Here is a 23,294-nt window from a genome sequence, read left to right as displayed (position 1 = left end):
AGATTCGAGCTCTGCACGTCGCGGCTCTCCATTTACGTTTTATTTACATGTAAATAAATTCAAAGTTCACTCTTAATCCTTTGCTTGTTTTGCGACAAGAAACTCTTCCTCTCTTTGACATTTCTCTTGTTTAACCAGCATTGCTTCATTTTTAAATAATCATCCTCCACCGTGCAGTCTGGCTTTAATATTTTCATTTGGCAGCTGTATAACAAGCCCATTTATTCCTCCTTTTTAAACGTCCTCCTCGTCTCCCTTGAGTTTCTATGTCTGAGAAGTCCCCCCCCCCCCCCCCCCCCTCCTCTCCACCCCATCAAAGGGCCAGAGCCTGAGAGGCCCCTTGTAAAGTTCAGAAAACAACAGTAAAAGATAATAACTGGGTCTCGTACAGAAAGGACGGGAGGGAGGGAGGCGGAAAACACACAGCACGGAGGTGTGAGTCAAAACATTGGCTTCTAATTCCACAGTGACAGAAAGCGCCTTTCAATTAATCTGACTCTCTGTATTGTGATTTCTCACAATGACTCCACCGAGTCCGCCACAGGAACAAGGGAGGGGGGGGGGGGGGGGGGGTTGAGGAGGGAACAGAGTCGCGTTGCACATCTGGCTCCTCGATGGACGGAGGCTAGTGATTGATTTGCACTCGGGATGATTGGCAGCTCGGAAAGGATGTTGTCACTGAACCCGGAGGCTGGAGGCCTTTAAATCCCCTAACCTGCTAAATCTGGTTCAGATAGCAGGGTTGAGTTGCACGTCACTCTTAAAGCGCTTCTTTAATTTACGTCCTCTGTGCCTGAGGGACGACTTTGCTCGTCTTTTATGATATCAGACACCGTGAAATGACAGGAATTTGTCCACTGCATTGTCTCACTCCTGCTCGCCGCATAAAGACGAGGTGTCATGTCACAAATCCAGAAATGTTTACTGACGTGTGGTCGACCTGACGCACACATCGCATGTGAGAACTGGAGATGAACTGTTACACCCATTAGGATTATCCGTTGTCAGGTTGTTTTATCCTTTTGATAACAGACAATATACAACTTTATTTTCTAGAATCAAACTCAGGATCTATTGAAAAACACTGGAGTATCAAAGTATAACACGATAGAAAGATTATCGCTCTGAATTTTACGCGTTTTTAGCCATTTTACCAGGGAGGAAAATAGTGGAAGATGCTTTTTCAGACTAAATCCCCTCTGGAAAGTGTCAGGAAAATGTCCAGACTTCAGTGTCTGAAAGCACGAGAGATGATGATGGTTCATTAGTCAGGTTCTAATCACTGCTGCCCAGACTCTGCCTCCAGGAGTCAAACAGTGCACGTTGGCAGCGCTGGTGTCCAGGATACTTTAGCTTCATTTTTGTTGGACAGGAGAAAGTGGGGAAGTGTCGTCCATCTTCATATAAAGTCTGTGGTTCAGACACTAAATGTTTTTGGAACAACGTCTCCTCTGCGTCTGTTCTTTTCCATGTTTCTTCGTTTATCTCTTTTCCTCCCGCTCACCTGTTTCCTCCATCTCTCTCTGACCATGAGCCTGTTTTACTGTTGCTTTTATCTCACTCCACTCTTTATTTCATTTCATTCCTCTCCGGGCCCTCAAATGAGCGTTCTGGTTCGCCTGTCTGCTTCCGTCCTGCAGTATCTCCTCATCTCTGCAACACTCCTCTTTCTCTCTCTATCCCTTCCTGTCCTCCCCTCCATCTGTCCTTTCCCCCTCTCTCACTCGGCGCTGTCCATAAATTGTACGGTATTTACAGTATGTGGCCAGACGCCAGGTTTCCATTAGGTGCTTCGTACCCCGGAGACGGCGCCGGTGGCCTGGGATGTGTTACCTCTGGACGGAGAGTGGAGGAAGGGAGGGAGGAGGGAGGGCGAGGGGGGGTGGTGAGCGAGCATGTGAAAGAGAGTGAAGAGAGAGAGAGGTAAGGATCAGTATTTAAGGGAGAGAGAGCAGGAGGGTGTGATAGTGAGGGAGTCAAGTGGGAGAGAGAAGAAAGAAGAGGAAGTGTGGTAGAGATGAGACGGATAAGAAACAGAGAAATGAGGTGAACACATGAAGCTACTGTCAGTAACCTGGTGGCTTTTGACTGTCACTTGACCTAAGGACATTATATAGAGTTTCATATTCACCTAAACCCAAATCTGCATGTGTTAGCGCAGTGGGAGGAAGTCGGAGTCGAGAGAAAACCGACAAAGAGACACGGGTAGAACGTGGAAGCTGCACCCAAACCCTGAAACTACCATTTCAAAGAATAGCGCATCAATTCAGCTTCACACTCCTTTCAAACAAGAATGATCAAAACTGATGCAGTAGAACCAGAGATGTGTCTACATTACCCACAATGCATCTATACACAGATGTTACAGTAACCAGGGCTTCGCGTGTGCAAGTTAAATGTAATCAGAGCTGCAGCCAAGTGCGTGGAGAAGGAGTGCACAGGACTGAGATAAGACAGAGGAAGAAACAGAGAGATATGGAGAATGAGCAGATATGAAGGTAGATAAAAGGAAGAGATAAGGGTGACATGCGGGGAGAGGAGGATGGTGAAGTTATAGAGAAGGAGGACGAGGAGGAAAAGAGGGATGGAGGGATTAGAGCTGAAAAAGTGAGGCTAGAGCGGTTGGGCAATGAAGAAAGAGACAGGAAGGATGAGAGAGAGGGATTTGGATGAGTTTCTCCTCCTTATCTGCTTTATCTCCTCCGGTTCCTAGCTGCCGGACTCTCTCTCTCCCCCCTCTCCTCCCTCCCTCCCTCCCTCCCTCCTTCCATCTGTCAGACAGACAGCTATTGGCCGCAGCCCTCTGTTGTTGTTCCCTCCGTCCAGCGGCTCCCTCGGTTCAACCCGAGGCCCCCGGTTCTTCCGTCTCATCCCAAATATGCATTTAAACATCCCCTCTCCCCCCCTTCTCTCCCAGCCGACCCCCGTCACCGGCCTGGAAGAACTCGCCGTTCTTCTCTGCGGTCGGTCAGAAAGCCGGAGCGGCGGGTTACATGAGAACGTCTCTGACATCAGCGTGCAATCAGAGTTTGTTTGGTCTGCTGCATTCGATGCTGGCGATGCGTTTGTGTGTAAGCCACCGCAGATTAGACGTTGTATGATATGTCAGAGCAACGGGAATCGGAGCAGTGTATTAGACCCGTGGTGATTATTTATTAGAACTCTTGCCCACTTCTATTATATATGATGCATGATGCATTTTGATTGATGACATATATTTGACTGGATTCTAACCGGGTCGCTCTTTCCTTCTGGCTCTGTTAAAGGTTCAGTGTGGAAGAGTAAGGCAGCCATGATTTTGACGGTAGCCCAAACTGGACAAACTAAACTCCTTTTGAGTTTTTAGGACACCTGAAGCTGCCACAGGTTCTCCATCATGTTTGGAAGTGGAGGGTGAGGTGAGGGGTGTTCAGCTGCAACGTGCAACCTCACCACTAGATGTCACTAAATCCTACACACTGAACCTTTAATGATTTGTATTATTATTTTTTCTTATTTCAATAAAAACATCTTGTGTTCAGCATCTCCAGACGCGGCTGAACCTGTTCACATCTGACCTGTGACCCCACTCGTCACCCATGATTAAACACACACAGTCACTCAGATGAAATGGGTCACAGCTTCCTTGTCCTCCGTGTTTTGGTGGTTGTCATTTGTCACAGCGCCTCTGCTCTTACAGCTCCCTTTGCAATTTGGATGTACTGGCTAGTTTGGTGTCGGTAGTGATGTCATCGTGTCCCCCAAGGTTTCCTGATTCCCTGAAGTTCCCTGATTTCCCTGATTTCCCCCCGGCTTCCTCCCTGCAGGTGCGCTGGTCCGATGTCGGTGGGATGGAGGAGGTGAAGCTGAAACTGAAGCAGGCCGTTGACTGGCCCCTGAGGCACCCCGAGGCCTTCACCCGCATGGGCATCCAACCACCCAAAGGAGTCCTGCTCTACGGGCCCCCGGGCTGCTCCAAGACCATGATCGCCAAGGCCCTGGCCAATGAGAGCGGGCTCAACTTCCTGGCAATCAAAGTGAGTAATAATTCCATCTCATCAGCTTGGTATCGTCTGTTTTCTTTGTCTCGAGGAGATTATGAAAAAGATTTAGATTTTTGGATCAGTGGATGATTAGTTCAAATCAGAGGAGGCTAAAGGGGCAAAAGGTTTCCTGTTTCCCAACCTTCTGATACACAAATGTGAACAAATAATGTCTCACAGGTGTGGCCCTTCTTATCGTCCTCTTGGCTGAGCGATCTGGCAAAACGCTGCGTGTGACTCAGTGAGAAAAACAGAGTAAGGGAATGGAGCCGCTCCAAAAGCTCACTCGAAAAGAGAAAAGACAAAACTCCGACTGACTTACTGCAGGTTTAGTGATCGCCAAGACGTTCACAGCAGGTTTTTCAGAAGTGAAGCCATCAGCTTGATGGTTGAGGATTTGTTGATTCCTGTCTCACATCAGAGAGTCGAGGCGGTTGTGCAACTTGCATTTCCATTGTTTGTTTTTGCTGATAATCATGTGCAAACCAAAAGATGGTTCAATGAAAGTACAGGGATTTTAAGTTCCGTTGTTTTTCTGTAATCTTACTTGCCTGAAAACCAAGTTGTTTATATTTGGTTGTAATTGTTTTTATTTATAGTTATTCATAAGGAAATTGATTGCCAAATTTTATTTTTATATAAACATCAGCCGCTACATCAGGATCTGAAATACAGGTATTGGCATTGTCCCATAAAAATCCCCCCAAAGTGACTTGTGCATCAATATTCACCACATTTCACACAAAGAAGAGATAATCATCGACATTCGGTTAATTAAAGAAACCGTGACCCACATCATTACCTTCATACTCTCACATTGTGCTCACTCCTTCCTTTGCCGTTCAGTTTGATTCAACAGTCACTCCGAGGCTACTGGGCTGAGAGATGTTTCCTTGATGACCCAGCTTCCTCCTCAGAGAGCGTCTTTGTCTGACCTTCGACCCCATGTTTGTCCCTTCTCATTCATCACTCCATCCTCCCTGCCCCCCCCCCCCCCTCACAACCACCCATCGAGGCCTGGTTGACAGAGATTGATTGATCAGCTTGTTGAATTGTTGATCAGTGGATATGTTTGAAGAGGGGTCACAGCGTGAGACAGAAAGCTGCGACAGAAGCTCTCACCTCTGATCATTAAGTCGTCAGCTGCTGGTTGGATTGTTGTCTTTGTTTGTTTGTCAACTTTGACCTAATTCATTTAGATTTTACCGCCACTCACAGGAGCTTAAACCTTAATCCTCATTAGATTTCAGAGGTTATACAATCAACATCATTCATTAATTATTTTTTATCGACTCGACTAGACTTATTTCAGTGCATCCTTTTGCTTAAATTCCTGCATTTCCCCTTAACCTGCATCTGTACCTAAATTTAATGAGTTGTTCTGAAACCCACTAAATTATTTATTTTATAAGTTTGGTGCAGTTAACTCGGTTTTGTATAATCCTGCTAAACAAATGCAAAAAAACAACAAACCGAGAAGCCCCTGGAGGCATCCTCTTGTTTTCAAGTGAGTTCTGTACAATGACCAAGACGTGTCACACAAACGCATTAACGACAAACCCGATCGACACAACACAACCACAAAAGCCACGCATCGGTAACACAATGGCAACAGAAGGTGGCGACAATGGGAGTTGACATTGAAACGTGCAATTTTGATCATCATGTGACTGACAAATAAAAAAATGCTATGAAGCTTTAACTCTAATTGTCTGGAGATAGCAAAGGCGTTTCAAATATGAATCAAAGGATAAATCGGGATCAAAGATAAGGAGATGTCATCTAGAGTAGATATATCATTAGATGCAGAATTATAATTAATATCTGAGGCAAAGTTGTGGGTCATTCAGATCCTTAAAACATGCCTGGAGTTCGGTTAGCTGCTTACGTTCATCTGATTTCCAAGTATAACTGGGTATTGTATATTATGATATTAAAATTGGTTTTATGGCAAGTTGTAATATACACACAGCTGTTCTTCACTGTTTATACACATCCCCATTGATATGTGTGCCTGTTGTGGTTGTGTTTCAGTTGTTGTGGCTTTAGCATTTGTGTTTTCCGTCAGAGTGCTTCTGTGAAACGTCTCAGGCCACTTCTAAAACATCAAATATCACAAATGTGCAGCAGCTGAGAGAAATGTTTTTCATTTTTCCTGTTGGCGTGAGAGACAGGATCGTTGTTGGTGACTTATGATTGAAAGAAGTTGTTCCACAGTCTCAGCTGCGGGTCTGAAGTCGTCATGACGTGAAGCTCTATAGAAAAAGGTTAAAAAACATCCTGTCTCTTCCTGCTGAAAGCCGCTCTCCAGCATCTGCAATAACAGTATCAGGTTTTTCCAGTGCAGCGGTTGCTTTGACATAGATATGTTATCCAGATTTAAATGTGGATACTTTAAAGCTCAGCCTGTTTCCTCTGTGTGAAAAAGCCCTATTATCATCTTGTCAATTTCAGTTTCCTCCCATTGCAGCCACTGAAACGCACACTCACATCCGCACGTGCACACAAACACACACTGACCACGCTCCTCGCATCGCCGCAACGTCAATGGATCTAAACTCGTCATGTCCAACCTTTTGAGTGTGCGGCGGGGAGAGGAACCCGGGATTAATGAGTCAACCTCCACACTTACAGCAGGAGACAAAAGGGCTGGGAGTTAAGTGTCGTCTCCCCCGTCAGCACGGAGGTGTTGAAAGGGTGGATTGCTCGGGAGGAAGTTCTTCTGAGGGGTTGAGTGGATGTTTATCTGCTTCTGAGCGACGGAGAAGAGACGGAGGAGAAGAGCGGGAGTTAAAAGAAGAAGAGGTTCAGTTAGAAGAAGAATGAACAGGAGTAAAATGAAGATGAATAAAACAGCTCTGATGATAACTTGAAGCACGAGTGCTTTCAGGATGTTATGAGTGGTTTTCCATCCACGCAGAAATGTTTTTACACTTTTAAAATAACTTTGTCCCTTGCACCTCAACTTTATGAAACATGAAATTAAAATATGATGTCCAAAAAAGCCGAAAGCAAAAGCACCACATGAGGTCCTCATGGCATATCTATCATGTTTGTTTGTATTGAAGACACTGTTCACATACTCAATCCCTATTATCTCAATTACACATGGTGGTAGATTCAGGTTCTATCCCTATTTGTTAGGATGAAGCAGCTGAAAAAAAGATATGAAACCACATTTAAATCTGCGTGATTCAGATTTTTGTTTGGATCCGCACCAAATCAAATATATAAGGTGCTTTAAGACATCACTGACCTTTGGATATTCCCCAGATATTTTCCACAGGGGTTTTATATGAGAACAAAAATGTCAGCCAGTTCCTGCGAACATTTTCTTGAACTTAAACCACTTGTAAAAGCAGGAAAATATATCAGGAAGATTCACAGCAGGCAAGTTGATGAAGTTGAAACACACACAACGGACGCAAAAAAACAAGACAACATCTAATGACATCTGCATTTGATCCTCACAATCTCCTGCTGTGTTCATCATATGTGAAACACAAACTCTGGTTTTCTGGTGTTCTGGAAACGTCTGATACAGATACAGTATCAGTCCACGAGGGATATTAATGTGATACATGGACATTATATTGTGTTGTTTAACACCAATTTAAACTTTTAAAGTCGTCACAGTGTGAAGTCACAGACTCAGTCTCACCACAATCACACTTTTCTTCCAGGGGCCTGAACTACTGAGCAAGTACGTCGGAGAGTCTGAACGAGCCGTGAGAGAGGTGGGTATTTTTACCTCCATCTTCCTGTTTGATGAAATCACATGGTTTACAGTAGTTTGTTCACCCCCCCCCCTCCCCTACGTCAACGGAAGTTATGCAAATGGCCGCTCTTTCCTGGTGACCGCACCGAAGTCCTAAAGCTGCGGTGCCCTGTGTATTTTTAGTTGTTGACATAATGAACGGATGCAATGCATGACATTAATGAGGGCTGTGTTTCCTGTGTATGTTTGTGCACACTTCTGTCCCAGAGTGATTCACCGGCTCAGTTTTAAAGATTTGTCCTGTTTTCCTCTCGTCTATTGTTGCTGCCGCCGCTCGCAGGTGTTTCGGAAGGCGAGGGCCGTCGCTCCCTCCATCGTGTTCTTCGACGAGATCGACGCGCTGGCCGGCGAGAGAGGAAGGTACGCCACGCTCTTTGTCTCCACGCCACAGACACAGGGCCTACAATTAGACTGAAAAGACGTGAGGAGGGCAGTTCCTTCCCCACACGATAAACATGCATTTCCTCCCTCATAGCTCCTCGGGAGATTGTTCTCTGTTCACCGCAGCTACTGTCCGGCGTTTGACTATTTCCAGCGCTGTGGTCTCTCATTGTCCGGCGATGACAAATGCACAGTCATCGCCGCGATCTGCTTTAATTCACCGGCCGTGGCCTCTGTCCCCCGCATGTCTCACAAAGATTCACTTATGAATGGACGGGGAGCAAACATCCCGGAGAGTCTGGATGACTGCACTATCAAAGCCGGCCACTCGGTTCCCATGGTGTCCTCTTGGACGTTCGCGGGCCTTTCACTGCTGGCGAACACAGAACTCAGTCTTGTCTGCAGGCGCTTCAGTGGGATGGCACCGGGAACATCTGTGGCTTAAAGGAAAGGGGACGGGGGGGCGGATAGAGGACACAGATCGGAGGCACACAAACACTTCATTGTGCCCTTCCACGGCAGATGGGGAAGGCCAAATATGCAGCGTGCTTCCTGGTAAACCAGTCGATGAAACTAAATGTTGCAGCAGGGAGCACGGAGAGGCCAGCGGGTCGTCCCTGTAACTTCTCCATGTGGCTCCTGCACTCGGTTGATTTAAAGCCACAAAGCGTCAGAGACGAGTTTAGACTCTTCACAAAGTTTTTTTTGTTAAAGTGAGTTCAAAACCCGGTAAACAGTTTGTGTTGAGGACAAAAGTTAGGGGATTTGTAATCATCTAACTTTTCTCCACCGTAGCATCTCATGTTTTCCACCAAATATCAGCAACTTTTATTACATTTTAATTTGTAATGATGCACAGCATCTTATAATATAATAATTACAAACTTTATTAATATAAAACCTTCCTGACATTGTTAAGTTCTTAAGAAAAAGAAGTAAAAAACTAATAAATGTAAAAGCAGATAAGGGAGTTGACTAAAAGGAAACAGGCCGCATTAGGGATAAAGCTGTACAAATGACTAAAATAAATTAAAGACATTTAAAAGTACTAAACCTGGTGCTGTTATTATCACTTACTGCTAGTAATATGAAAATATTTGGGCTTCAACTTTGCAATAACATCACCACAACTAGTAAAGCTGATTCAAATGAAGTCTTTTTCACATAGTAGAAGAATAAGGATTCTTTCATGTATTTCTGTGATGAGAATCAGATCCTAGTTCCTCCGGTGGAAACATGGCTGAAGTCTCAGTTCCACTCCCTCTTGTAAACCATCTTCATTCTGTCACATTTCTCTTCCTGTGTGTCTCAGTCCTCGATCGTCTCCAGAGAAACACCAAGCACCGATGGTCTCTGCAGTCTAGACTAATTTCCAGTGTATTTCAGCTTGTCGTCATCAATCAGTTTTCCTGGCAGTTGAACTTTACAGTAAGCCCGAGCCACCGACTCCTTATCTCAGCCGAGTCTGACCTAATGCAGCTGCAGCCCGGGCTCAGTAATAACGCAGCGCGGCTTGAGCGTTTGTCATCTGGCCGTGATGGACGTGGGGCTGGACCCGAGCCTCCGGGCCCCTCGCCGCTTTAAGGAACACGCACTTAGCGCTGATCTGTAAAGGATATTTATTGGTCCTCGCTTCCGGCCATGTTTAATCAATGAAGTGGCTCACGCACACGCCGGCAAGAATTCAAAACTGTTGACACAAGCAGACGGCCTCGGCTGTATTACGCATGGTTTTTTTCTTCTCCCCTCTCGAGGCAGGAGATGAGAAGCACCTGTAAATCTGTCAGCCGAGCTGCCACGAGTCCGAACTGGAGGAATGAAATGAGGAAGACAGACAGAAGTCAGAGAGAGAGAGAGAGAGAATGGAGGGATAGGCGGATACAAACAAAACTTGGAAGAAGAGAAGAATAGTTTTGGGATTAGAGGAAGAATTTTTGCTTTGTGCAGGATTGACCCTGAACTCATGAGTTTTGAGAAGAATCTCAAAAGCAAAATCTAATTCTAAGAGACAAAGAGAGAGAAGCGTTTCAATCAAGAGGCTGAAACATTTCTATAGAAGGAGAGAAATACAGAAAACGGGGGTTTGCACATTTCCCCGAACTTTGACTTCCACATATTGAAGAATATATTCTAGATCACCAGCTGGCTCCTTTAAGAGATTCATCAGTGTTCGACAGTGCGTTGGTTATTTTCCATAGAGAGGAGCAGACAGCCAACCTCCCTAGCTCGCACGCACACACACACACACACACACACACACACACACACACACACACACACACACACACACACACACACAGTCTCTGTTGACAGGGCCAGCGGAAGTGCCAGACGACATTAGCAGAGACAAGGCTGCAGAGGAACACAAAGGAGCTCTGTCACTGAGATATGAAGGGGAAGAGGGGGGGGGGGGGGGGTAGAGGGAGAGAAAGTTTGGGTGAGGAGGGGAGATAGTGGAGAGAAGTGGAAGAGGGATTAGGGAGGATGGTGGTGGTGAACTGGAAGAGAGAGAATGGAGCAAAACTGGTGAAAGAAAGTCAGAGAGAGGGATGAAAAGATAAAGATTGAGAGACAGAGGAAGAAGATGAGGGAAGGTGGGATGAGGAGAGGAAGAGGAGGAGGAGGAGCAGTGATTCTTTCAGACATGCACTTAACTCCGGATGAGTGAGAACTATAGTGAAATGTGAAGATGAATAAAAGGAGCCATGATGAGAAGCTTTGTCAACATTTGCAAAAAACTTCTCTGCTAATCTGTTATTAAAGGTGGTCGATTCTGGTCCTGGTTGATTTGACGGGGCTCCAGCAGCTTCCACTGGGGGAAGGTTTCAAACCAGTTTCTAATGGCGATCATATTGGCCACATAGACTCAGGGCTAAAAAGTGATTCACTTCTTTTTAATAACAAAGACTTAATAAGATGAAACCGTCGTCTCAAACTTTAACACCGAACTCATGATTGAAGATTTAATATAATATGAACTAAAGTTTCCAAACGTTGGCAGAACTTGCAGGATTAACTAAACTGAACACTGATTATTCTTTATTAGAGAGGGACATTCTGCTTTTCAGTTAGACGTCATCTACAAATTGATTTTACTCCCAAAGATTAAGAGCTATGCTAATGACAGAAGCTGCTGACAGAGAGTCAGAGTGTTAAAATCTCCAAATATCAGTGACAACAGCAGTTTGAGGTCTTTGTTGAATTGGACTCCTGAAGTTTCACACTGCTGCATATTTGTACCTTTCATCATCCATCACAGTTTCATTTCCATCATCACTTTCCACCATTTTTCACTGTTATATATATTCATTTATACATATTTCTTCATTCGTCATTCATCTTTTCCCCACTCTCTATCATCTGTCTTTCTCTCATCCACGTCCCCAGCTCCTCGGGCTCCGGCGGGGTGGGCGACCGGGTCCTGGCTCAGCTCCTGACAGAGATGGACGGCATCGAGCAGCTCCGAGACGTCACCGTGCTGGCCGCCACCAACCGGCCCGACATGATCGATAAGGTAAACAGACGCCGGCGCTCTTGTCTCTATCTCCCCTTCCTCCTCTTTGGTCTGTAATTGATAAGGTTAGGGGAGATGATGTGCGTGTCTCCCTTGTCGCCTCCTCGCCCTCCCTGCCTCTGTTGTGGGTGATTGATAAGGTTAAAGGTCGCTCGCTCCGGCCTTTCTTCCTCGACTCTCTCCCGGCTGCTTGGAGGATGTCACTGAGTTGCTTTAGGGCAACTGTGTTTGATGGTAGAATAACCTTAACACAATTTGTAGAAATCCAGCTTGGAGTGATTTAGACCTTTCTCCTCAAATGTGTGGTTCATAATGAAAAACACCCACTTTTGGAGGTGGGGGCAGTGGTTCGCACCGTCCCCTCACAGCAGCAGGGTTATTAGTTTGAGTCCCAGTTCATCTCAGGCCTTTCAGGTCTGGAGTTTGCACGTTCTCCCGTTTTTCTCCGGGTTCTTCGGCTTCCTCACGAAGTCCAAAGACAAACGATTTGGTATCTTTGAGACTTTGCATTGTCCACAGGTGTGAATCTGACTGTGAATGGTTGTTTGTCTCTGTGTGTTGGCCCCTGTGATTGGCTGGGGACGTGCCCAGGTTGAACCCCCCCCCTCCCCCCATGACCCCCTCAGAGGATAAACTGAAGCATGGATGGATGGATGTAATCACTCAATAGAACACTTATGTTTTCTTCTTATGCAGAAATTCATCTACGGTGAATAGATGCAGATCGTCCATCCTGCTTTTACTGGAATGAGACTATCGTTCTTTAACTTCCTTCACAAACTCTAAACTAGCATTGGATTTCAATGGCTGCCTCCATTTTTGGACTAAATACCGAACTAAGGTCAAACATTAACAACTTTCTCATTCAACCTGTGTGTCCTCTAAAGGTGTCTGATGCTTTTCCATCAAGATCCATGAATTATTCTCTGGGAAACTGGTGAAAATAGCCAAAGCTCTGTTAATGAGGGTGAATCTGCACCAATGCAAACCGACACCAGCTTCATGGTGTCAGCTCTGACTCGGCTCATTTGAAACACACTACAGGTGGTGGGAGGAGAACATCTGTCTCCTCTTCTTTTCTTCGCCGTCCTCCATGACCGTCTTAGAAAAGGGGGATCTTACTATCAGTCTCTTTCTTCCACCGCGCTCTGTCCATTTTCTATTTTCTCCCCTACCCTTTTATCTTCCTCTCTTCCTCTTCCCATCCTCAAAAGCTTTCTTTGGTCTCTTATCCTCCCATCTCCGTTCTAATGAAATTTCCTGAGTGCTGATCAAAGAGGGGCGTCTGGGCCTTGTCAGGAGGGGACACAGGAAAGGAGGATGTCCCGGCGCTCCTTAAGCTCCTGCTCCGGCAGCCGTCTGTCTCTGTCTCCCTTCCACTTTTGTCTTGTTGTTGCGTCTCCTCCTTCACTCAGGTTAAAAATACCAACTGTAAGGAAGCGTTTCATTCCAAAATGGCACATTCATCTTCCTCAAAAGCTAAACCTACGAAGTGGATGCTGCCCTGAGTTGAAGTGGATGATTTGCTGTGCTCCTGTTGCTGATTGGACATATTTTCCTTGTGCATTCATCTTAAAACGTTTGCCGAACCGCTGCACTTTCATCTTTTGCATCGGCGTCTTTTTTATTTTTCTGTTTCTACGATCGTGTATCTCAACTGAGGAGAAAAGCATGAAATGTTCGGCACGTCTGTTTTATGTGAACTCGTAACTGCTCACCGCAAATCCATCAGCACGTATGAGATGCTCCTCCGAGAAAAATCCTCCGTGTACAAATCTTGGGTAACCCCCCTCTCCCCCCTAACCTCCACCCCCCCGCCCCATTGCCAGCCCACTTGTGGAGAATTGATCCATCGCTGTGGTGGCGCAGTGACAGCGACTTCCTCCACCTCTGCAACTGGTTGGCGTTTCATTTCAAACTCCATTAGAGGCATGGCAGCTAAGACGCCGCCTGAGTGTGTGTTTGCATATGTGTGTGTGTCTGTGTGTGTCTGTGTTTGTGTGTGTGTGTGTGTTGTGTGTTTGAATATCAGGGAGGGTGAAAAGATGCATTAGAAGAGAAGCTAATGCTATTAACAGTAGGGTAGGAGTCGCGCCCCTGGGTGGACAGATGGGAAACCCCAGGCATCCTTCCACAAGCTGACCCCCCCCCCCCCCCCTTTCTCAGGAAGTGGTCTCCCGGGCAGCTGAGAAATCAGATTACCTTGTTCTGCCCACACGACCAACTGTGTGTGTGTGTGTGTGTGTGTGTGTGTGTGTGTGTGTGTGTGTGTGTGTGTGTGTGTGTGTGTGTGTGTGTGTGTGTGTGTGTGTGTGTGTGTGTGTGTGTGTGTGTGTGTGTGTGTGAGCCTTATGCATTTGGATCGCAAACTGCCAAATGGACATAGCCCCCACCCCCACCCCCCGAGCTTTACTGTTTTGGCACCCATACCCGCCCTCCTCCCCCTCCTCCACCCCCTTCGCCACCGCCACCACTGTCAGTTCACACCGGCCATTTCCATTCCAATAGCAGGACATGATGGGACAAATGAAGATTAATGGGACGCTCGGGTGTCAATGAAGTCATTGTCAGCTCCTGATGGAGCAGAGGAGGCTTCCAGGGGCCTCAGCTGCTTGATTGACGGAGGGGGGGGTGGGGGGGCAGAGTGGCGTTTACTTTAGTTTGAAAGGAGCAGGTCTGCTGTCCGTCTTTCATCCACTGCAACAGGACGAGTTGTTTCTCCGAGTCACACGGTTGTTTGGAGTTTGAGCTTCTCCGTGAGGCGTCATGATGTCATAATGTGGTTTTATTTAATAACCTTAAAGACGTCAAAGTAGTTTGACTCTAAACCCTAATCAGGTTCAGGTCCTTCGAAATATTCAAGAAGACTTTTTGCAGGAAATCATACAAACAGAATAAATTTAATAATATGGTTATTGGTACATCTATGCAAATCAACAAAAGGATTATATTTCAATTCTATATAAGAAACGTATATTGTGCTGTTGCTTGTTTGCTCATTTGATTTGGACTCAAGTAATTTCCCCCTTGTTTTGAACTTTTACATCTTTAACATTCTGTGCAACTCCTCAAACTTCCTCTTGTGTGTGTGAATGACATCATCGACACACACGAGCAGGTCCGCAGCCACATGAGGACACAACGTGACTAATGCAGCTGAATCGTATCTCAACAAATGTACAACAAAAGATAACAGATGCGAAAAAGTTTTCACCCGAGCACACAAAGTACTTCCTCACAGCTTTTGTATCGCGAGTGATTAATGTGTTGCAGAATAATCAGTTTCTTTGTGCGACGCGTACAAGTACACACTCACAAAATGTCCCTTTCAAGCTCTGCACAACATCCGTTACAAGTTTCGTAGATTAAATTGTATAAAGTGATGCAACTGGAGTCATGTGAGCAGTCGAGCCCGTTCCTCTGCATGATGACACGTCGCCAAGACACCCCACCCCCCACCTCCACCTCCCACTGAGCCCCTCCACCTTTTTACACTTCCTCTTTCCTTTGTATTGCACCAATCACCCAGGCTCACCTCTGACCCACCATGACCCCGGCTGTGGTGATTGATTAGCACCACCAGGAATATATTTATCCAGCCTGGTGAGTAGGAAGTGCCCCCTGTCGCTGTGTTTGTCGAGCAGCTGTCGGTCTGTTTGTCCACACAAACACAAACACAAGCTCAAACAAGACGCTCGTTCTGTGTACCTTTTAAAGTTTGTCTAAAACCACATTTTCCCCTTTTTCCAGTTTGTTCCTGCGAATCCCTCGGTGGCTCATTCCTCAGCAGAGATATCGCCGGTTTGTCGTTCCGCCCGAATGATCTATTCAGTTACCGCAGGTTCATTCAAGCTATCAGGAGGCGAGGCTACTTACAGTTGAGAAAATAAGAAGCAGATGGGTCTTTGTTTGGGATCACAAGTTGCCAACTGGGCTCTTATTAGATCAAGGGCCCAAAACAAAACGGAGGCCATAGAATCAGAGTTTATAGAAAAGACCAAATATCCGCGAGGGACTTTAAAATAACTTTGGCTTCATTCTGCTTGAGAAGAAAACAGTAGATAAGCAGTTAACAAGATACATCTACTCAGCTTTTACACTAGATATGTTGTGTATAACATTGGTTTGTAAGAAAAAGAGATGAGTCCCACCTAATCTCCAGTTTCCTCGAGCCAGAATGAAATCTTTCAATTGCTCCAAACCCGAAACAGACTAGAGCAGCAAATCTTCAATTTGGAGAAGCTCGATGAAAACAGACATTTCTGCTTCATGAATTATTTAATGCACGTTTGAAACTACAAGCTACCATCAGTAGTTTGTTTCAACACTGCTTATTTTGCTTTTTTGCATTCATTGCTTTCAACAAATACATTTCAGACATGAACTCTGGAAAGTGTCCGGCACACTGGGTCTGGAGATCTTCCAGAACGATTCAGGTGACACATTCAGCCGCTCCAGTACATTTCAGGAAACTGTCCAGACTCCCACGCATGTTCTAAAAGCACCTGATCCACTGTCCACAGTTAAAGTTACCTTCAGAAGTTACAAACATTTTCACTTGGGATTCACCAATCATCACGGGAGACAAAACACCAGATACCGTCTTCCTCTGCGCCCAAGTGCTTTTCAAACAGTTATTTAGTAAATATAAATAATGTTAAAGTGTAACTGCACCGACGGTTCGAGTCCCGACAGGCCTGAGCAGAGTGGCCCACCCACTGAACAGATTCTATCTCCGTTTCATTCACTTTGTTGTGGGTGAAATTGTGCCAGAATCCAGCTGGAGTCAGCAAACAGCTCCGCAGGCGCGTTACCGTGATGCTGCAAGAGTCTCAACAAATAACTGGGGTTTAACGCCTTCCCTCCGGATTAATAAGAAACCACAAAAAGATGATATTATAAACCACGAAGCACAGATAGAGTCTTAGAGTACATTTAGAGTTTTTAAATAGATATTACTTCTGTCAGTTTCTCTGTGCGTCTCAGCATGGATCTCAGGATCTAAACAAAGTCGTATTCTTTCTTTTGTTCTCTCATCCTCCAGCAGTGCAACCAGCAGATCTGAAACATCTTCTCTATTATCTGGTGTTTTAGTGTTTCTCCCCTTTGCTCTTCCCTCTGAAAACCAGCTGTAGTGTGGCGTCTGAACAGGAGATGGTGCCAAACTTGACATGGGTCAGTTCTTCTGACAATTATATTCAATACTGATAGATTAGAGATAAATACAAAGTCTTATTTTCTATATTAATCTGCACAAAGCTGCCTCTCTTCGTGGACAAAGTGAGAAACGTGTAGTTTGGGCTTCGCTTCTTACCGAGCGCAGTTCTGTAATTGTGATTAAAGAAAAATGATGGCTCAACATCACATGGAGTCATTTCTTGCGGTTGGCAAGAGCAGGAAACATGTCACACTAAATAAATTCCTACCACATAAAAACAGCCTGAAAATCTGACTTACGTCTGAAAGAACCCTTCATGCTGTATTATTTTATTACGGCTGCATAACGATACTAAGTGCCGTGCGGCGACTCCACGTTTTCAAGCCGTCTCTCTCAGTTCAGCAGTCATTTGCTCGTCCTGTGCACTATTCCTGTCATTCAGTGAAACGCAGCTCTGCCGCATGATGTAGAGTATGTCACTGAAACATGAGGATAAAGCGCGAGGCCTCGTGAGGTATTTTATGAGCCTTCCCAGTCGTGTGGTCTTGTGCGCTAGCATACTTCCAGTAACACAAAGTAGTGCTGTAACCGTGCAGCATGTGACTATTTTACGGTCGCCATCATAAGTGTAGGCTGTGCTCGTTTCCGCAGACCCACAAAACCTCCACATTTATTCCAGCTAAACGGATCAGAACTGCTTCTTCCACTTTATATTTTTATTTCAGACACACAACTGCAGTGCGTCTGTCGTTTCTCTTTCTAACAAGAACACGGAAATTATAAGGTGAATTAATTCATGCAGCCGCTCGTCGGCCGACTGGGAGTCGTCCAGAGTCAGAACCCAACATCGAGCCAGTTAAAGTGGCCTGAACATCTGCCAGTGTTTTCCTAGCCGAGTCTGGACCTTGCTAATTGTAATCACAGTTGAATTCCTCCAGACTGTAATTAGTGGGCCGCTCGGTAAATATCCAGGCATAAGCTAAGAGCAGCTTTGATTCTCTTTTTTTTCTCCTCTCCTCCGTCTCCTTCTCTCTCTTTTGCATTCACAGCTCACATCAGTGTGTGTGTGTTTGTCTGTGTGCATGTGTGTGTTTGTGGCTTTCCATTCATGTATGCTTGCATGCTGGTATCCCAGATCTTAATCAGCGGTGTTTTGCAAATGATTTATGCTTTTGTTATCACCTGCCTGGTGAACCAGAAAGGTGGGGGGGGTTCCCACCTCACCACCGCTGAGAAAGTGTCAAATAAGTTGTAAATCACTTTGAAAGAAAAATTAAATTGACTTTGATGCCCCGGGATCTCCATGCAGCTCATTATGATGTTTCATGTGGTAACGATTGTCTTCAAGGTCAATTCATCTTTTGATCTTCACAGAGTCCAAAGAAATGTGTTGTATCATAGAAAATCAAGATGTTTAATATACAAACCTCACGTTTGAGCAGCTGACATCGACACATGTTTTAATTATTGTTCTAATTATGAATACATTTAATTGTTCTTGACTTTGGAAACATTGATACCTGGAGCTTCATGTAATTGCTGTTGGGTTTAAGTTGATTCAGGTTTCTCTGTCATTTCAAATAACTTTTCAGTAAGTTATTATAAAGATTCCTGGATCTGCCCCGTTGTTCTGGTTTTGTTCCAAAAGATTCAGAGTTCTTTGTTTGGCTCACGTCCCGTCCTTCCACCAAGTTCGTGGAAATCCATCCTGGAGTTTTTGCGTAATCCTGCTGATAATAAAATACACAAACGCACAGGGGTGAACACAGAACCTTCTTGGCAGAGGCAGGTAAGAAACCCCCTGTGCTAACCCCATAGGACGCATTTAATGTACGTTATGTTAGTTACTCACATGAATTCCTCTTAAATCCTTCTTCCATTAAGACTGTACATTAGGACTGAAGCGGAGAAATCCTCCCTTCAACACTCGGAACACCTCGGCCTTTGTTTCGTGGCCTCACACGAGGGCATCGCGGGATCCTCCAGAGCTTCGCTGCGTGAATACCTTTTGTTTTGTCTTTTCTTTGGCAGAAACCTCCACCTGAGCCGTGCCTCCCCTCGACAGGAAGCAGCCCTTAGCTAGAAGAGCAGCCATAAGCCACCCAGTCAAAACAGGCCATATTTTATTTTGTGTTGGACCGACGTTATCATCTCCCAAGCTTTGCTTTCCTCTCGTGACGAGCCAAGCATGATGGAATCTCTATTGGTGCTGTCTTAAAGGATTAGAGCGTATTCACTGTTTTTTCCTGACTGCACAGTTCTGAACAGGGCCTCGCTGCCACAGTACAGGGTGTCCTGCTGGAGCGGAGCTGAGCCGTCCATACTACCCACACCGCTGTCAGTGTTCCTCCACTTACTCACTGTCATCTCTCTGAGTTTACCTCAGCATCTAGGACACACTGTTCAAAATTCAGTTTGTCAATATCAGCCACCAGTTAGCTCTAGTGTCTCTCTCTTCTTCTTCTTCTTTGGTTGAGCACGGTTCCTGTTTTTCAGAGTATTCAAAGTATTTCCTGCCCTGGTTGTGTTGCTGAGACGCAGTGATGAGAAGGCACAGTGAGAGTTTTGGCTTGTGGCTCAGTGAAGCTACAGTGGCAAAAGAAAACAAAAAGTGTGTGTGTGTGTATGTGTGTGTGTCTTCGAGCACGTAACGGGATACCACCTAGGGATGCATGAGCTCTGGGAAGCTGTGTGCATGTGTGTGTGTGTTTGTGAGCATTGGGGGGGGGGCAGGATCCCCAGGCAAGTATCAAACTTCAAGGGCTGTATTAGGATCGGCTTTCACATGTGTGCATCCAAGAATACGCTGCAAAGAAAGCCTCCGATCCGACCAGACGCCAACAAAATAACAACCTCAATACCCGTAAAAATATTTTAACTTGGTGGAAGAAAGTTGAAGAAAAACTTTCTATAACACGATACATTATTTTTTCGCGATTGTAATTTATAACGCACAGTTAAAAAGCAGTTCTGAAACAGTTGGAATACGTATTATCCATACAGACGCTATAAAGAGTGGAAGTAAAACAAAATGAGAGACCTCTTACAGTCCAGCGATGTGTGTGTGTGTGTTTGTGTGTTTATTTCCAGTGCTTCTACTTGACAAAATGCTCTGACAAGAAGAAGTATAACTCGTCATTTACAAATCAGCAGACTTCCGTCAGCTGCTCCTGTGTTTTGGTGATCAAGAGGGAGAAAGACATGAGGATGATGGCGGTGGAGGTGTGTGTGTGTGTGTGTGTGTGTTTGTGTGTGTGGTGGGGGAGGACGGGGATGAGGGAGGGAGGGAGGGAAGGAGGGACAGGGAGGAAATGAGGGCTCTTTGTGCTCTGCTACCTGGCAGACATCTCCAGCATGTGTCGTCTTGCCTCTTGGCAAGCCGAGACCACCGGCGCCCTTGGAATGCTCTCAGTTCAGGAAATCTCGTTTATTCTCATAAATGCTGCAGCTAGACCCCCCCCCCCCCCCCTTTCTCCTCGAGACACAGTATTCTCCTCTTTTTTACGAGTGTCCCTCTTCATTGTTACTTTTTCAGCTTATTCTTTCATCCTCTGTTCGTTTGTCTTCAGTCTTTCTGTGTCGTGGGTGGAAGATCCTCCAGCGTTGCAGCAGTTGGTTAGTTAGGCTGCAGGCTGACATTTATATGATAGAAAGAACCGACCGGCTGCTTTGCTGATTGGATAACAAGCTGATTGAACACTCATCGATCTCATCAATTAGGTGAATGCTGTATTTCTATTGTTTTACTTGTGACAATATGAGGAAATCATTTGTCAGTGTAATAACGAGTCTGATTGGCCCTTGAAACTCATGAATCTAACTGACCCTCCTGCCTCACAAGTACCTGAAACAACTCATCTTCCCCTCAGCACACAGTCGAATTACAACACAGAGCAAATGACTTAACAACATGACTTAACAGTTAATGTAGCTGGTTAATCTCTCCGCCACATGAAAGCAAATTAACCGGCCGGCTTTGTCTCACTGTGTAAAAAAAAAACCAGGGGATCAGGAAGGAGTCATCATCGGCCACCATGAGTATACAGTCAGATCCACATTCAGAATAGAAGCTTGTAGGGGGCCAGCTCTGGGGGGTGGGCATCAAATAATACTCCCTTTGTATGTTCCCAAATATCCCCTGCTGAAGCCCCCTGAGCCTGGCTCGCTGTTCCGGGGATCCCAGCGTCCACATTACGATCTCCTTACAAGTGGATAAGGTGTAAGTTATGAGGGGGGGGGGGGGGGGGGATTTGAACTGGGTGTTGGAGGAAGGTGTTCGGTTTACGTTGCAGAAGGAGCTAGAATCAGTTCCTCTGTTAAAAAGCAGGATTTGTCCTCCTCAGCAGGGTCCGGTGCTGTGTTCGGACAATGGCTTAACAAATGGGCTATTTATTTTCCGCAGTAACTCCAGAGGCGCGCCGGTCCGGCCGGGGGAGTAACGGTATCCCAATGTATATCCTCCACCGGCTTCAGTCGTCCTCATCAAGCTTTGAGTTACCCATTGTAGCTGAAATGAAATCAATCCCACCCGGCCCTTCTGTGAAGAGGACCATTTGCCTGTCAGACAGAGCAGGAGTAGAGTTTCCATATACCGGAGCAGCTCTACGTGTGTACATATCAGCTTTGGTTAAGCTTGTGGTTAAGTAGATTCCTCTGGACGCTGTGAGATGTTCTCCTGGTTTTCGTTGTAGAGTCAAGTCGGGGCTGCAGAGAACGGTTATCCACTAATCTCTTCAAAATGTTTCCAACTCGTTATTTGCGTTATTCACAAATTGTTTGCTGACCCTTAAAATAGTTTCCTACCAAGCAATGATATGAAACTTTAAAAAGCAGCATATCTTGATATTTGAGAAGCTGAAACCCACAAATGTAGAATTACTTCCACGTTTCATTAGAGTTCTTATTCTTATGGTTTTTGGTTATTGGTTATCTAAGAAGACAGTAGTTTTGTATAAGGATCTGTTGTGACAGACCTCTTTACCATAAAGTTATGATCTCATCTGCTGACAGAAGACGCCAGCCGGGTTTTCTTTGACTATTTGAAATGTGTGGATGATTTTAAAAGGGGAAACCTTTTGATAAAGGCCCAGCTCGGCCCCGGAGGTCAGGTAAAGACGGAACAATAAAGTAAGACAGGGACACGTCTGAGGTCTTTGAGGCCTTGTGGCTCTGCAGCTGGGACTTGGCAGATGCTTTGGAAAGAGGACGACGGTGCGGTGTCACTTCATTTCCTCTTACGCAGCCTCGGTTTGATGAATGACCGTGTGAAAGGCGGCTGCTCCGTGGGACGGGGGGGGGGGGCTGCTCTGGGTGTCTGAGTGTGACCTCAACTTTTTGAGGCACTTCTTTTTTTCGATAAATGCAACTTTGGCTTGTCCAGACATTTGTCCACTTGTCTTTGGGACCGATTCTGTGATTCTATTTGTTTTACATCTGTATTTTGAGCCTTAATTACACTTTTTTCACTTTAATTTCCAGTTTGCATGTTAATTTCTCTTCTGTCTTCCCTACAAAAAAATCCACTTGTCCCCAATAAGCAGGCAAGCCTTAATGTCGAGTCCTGATGTTTTGCAGAAAACTGCTTTTTTTCTACTTGTCATCTCTGAAGTCAAAGTAATTTATGTCTTTCAGGAAGTCCCCAGAAATGCTCTCATGCCTGAGAAAACCTTGACTTGGGTGTGTTAGTGTGTGTGTGTGGGGGGGGGGGTTGAGTGCGTGTCACACCCACAGAAGACTCTCGTGTATATCCTGAGTCAAAGGGCAGCAGGAGGTCCCGTCCTAAATCTTGTAGCCTGAGAAATGAAAGGATCTCAGGAGGCTGCCTGGTCCACTGTCCACCAGAGGCCAGAGCCCAGAACTAATCTCTTTCATCTCCTCTTCTTGCTGGCCAGGGGGGGGGATGAGAGGATGCTACCTTCTCCTCCACCTCCTCCTTCACCTCCTCCTCCTCTGGGATCTTTGCCTGTGATGAGCGGATGGCCCCGGGGAGATGTGGCTGATCCCTCCTTCTCGATCGCCCGCCACTGATCCCTCTGCACTTCTCTCCTTCCCTCCTCATCTAAGCCGTCCCCCCCTTGCTCCCTCCCTCCTTCCCTCCCCCTCCTCCCCCTCTGTGGGCCTCTGAGCTGGACTGCCTTCCCTTTGGCTTTCCCCTCTTCCTTCCTTCCTCAGTTCCTCCACTAATAGCTCCCTTGTTCCTGACTAGTCAGGGCTGCCAGTTGAGTGGTCATTCGTGGAAGATTCATTCGCGGCACAGTAATTGTAAACAGACAGAGAGAGAGAGAGAGAGAGAGATAGAGAGAGAGAAAGAGAAAGAAAGAGAGAGGGTCGTTTGAGCTTTAAACCGACTAGTAACAGACAGAAAGTGGAATGGACTAACTCTCAACTCTGTCCTCTCTTTCTTGCACTCCCTCCCCCCCTCCATTTCCTCTCCTTCCATTT

The 23,294-nt window shown here is 45.7% G+C and overlaps 1 protein-coding gene across 1 annotated transcript in view; it reads left to right on the top strand.

Annotated features, from left to right (window-relative positions):
* Nucleotides 1–23,294, top strand: part of afg2a (AFG2 AAA ATPase homolog A) — a 95,301-nt gene that overhangs the window by 18,992 nt on the left and 53,015 nt on the right. Inside the window, exons 12-15 of the mRNA XM_062393553.1 lie at nucleotides 3,807–4,016; nucleotides 7,706–7,759; nucleotides 8,081–8,160; nucleotides 11,569–11,695. Coding sequence (XP_062249537.1) covers nucleotides 3,807–4,016; nucleotides 7,706–7,759; nucleotides 8,081–8,160; nucleotides 11,569–11,695 — 471 coding nt within the window. The remainder of the gene's footprint in view (nucleotides 1–3,806; nucleotides 4,017–7,705; nucleotides 7,760–8,080; nucleotides 8,161–11,568; nucleotides 11,696–23,294) is intronic.

Source organism: Platichthys flesus, chromosome 8 (genome assembly GCF_949316205.1).
Source record: "Platichthys flesus chromosome 8, fPlaFle2.1, whole genome shotgun sequence".
NCBI classification, from domain to species: domain Eukaryota; kingdom Metazoa; phylum Chordata; class Actinopteri; order Pleuronectiformes; family Pleuronectidae; genus Platichthys; species Platichthys flesus.
The sequence above is the reverse complement of the archived record's forward strand: the minus strand, read 5'-3'. Positions and strand labels throughout refer to the sequence as shown.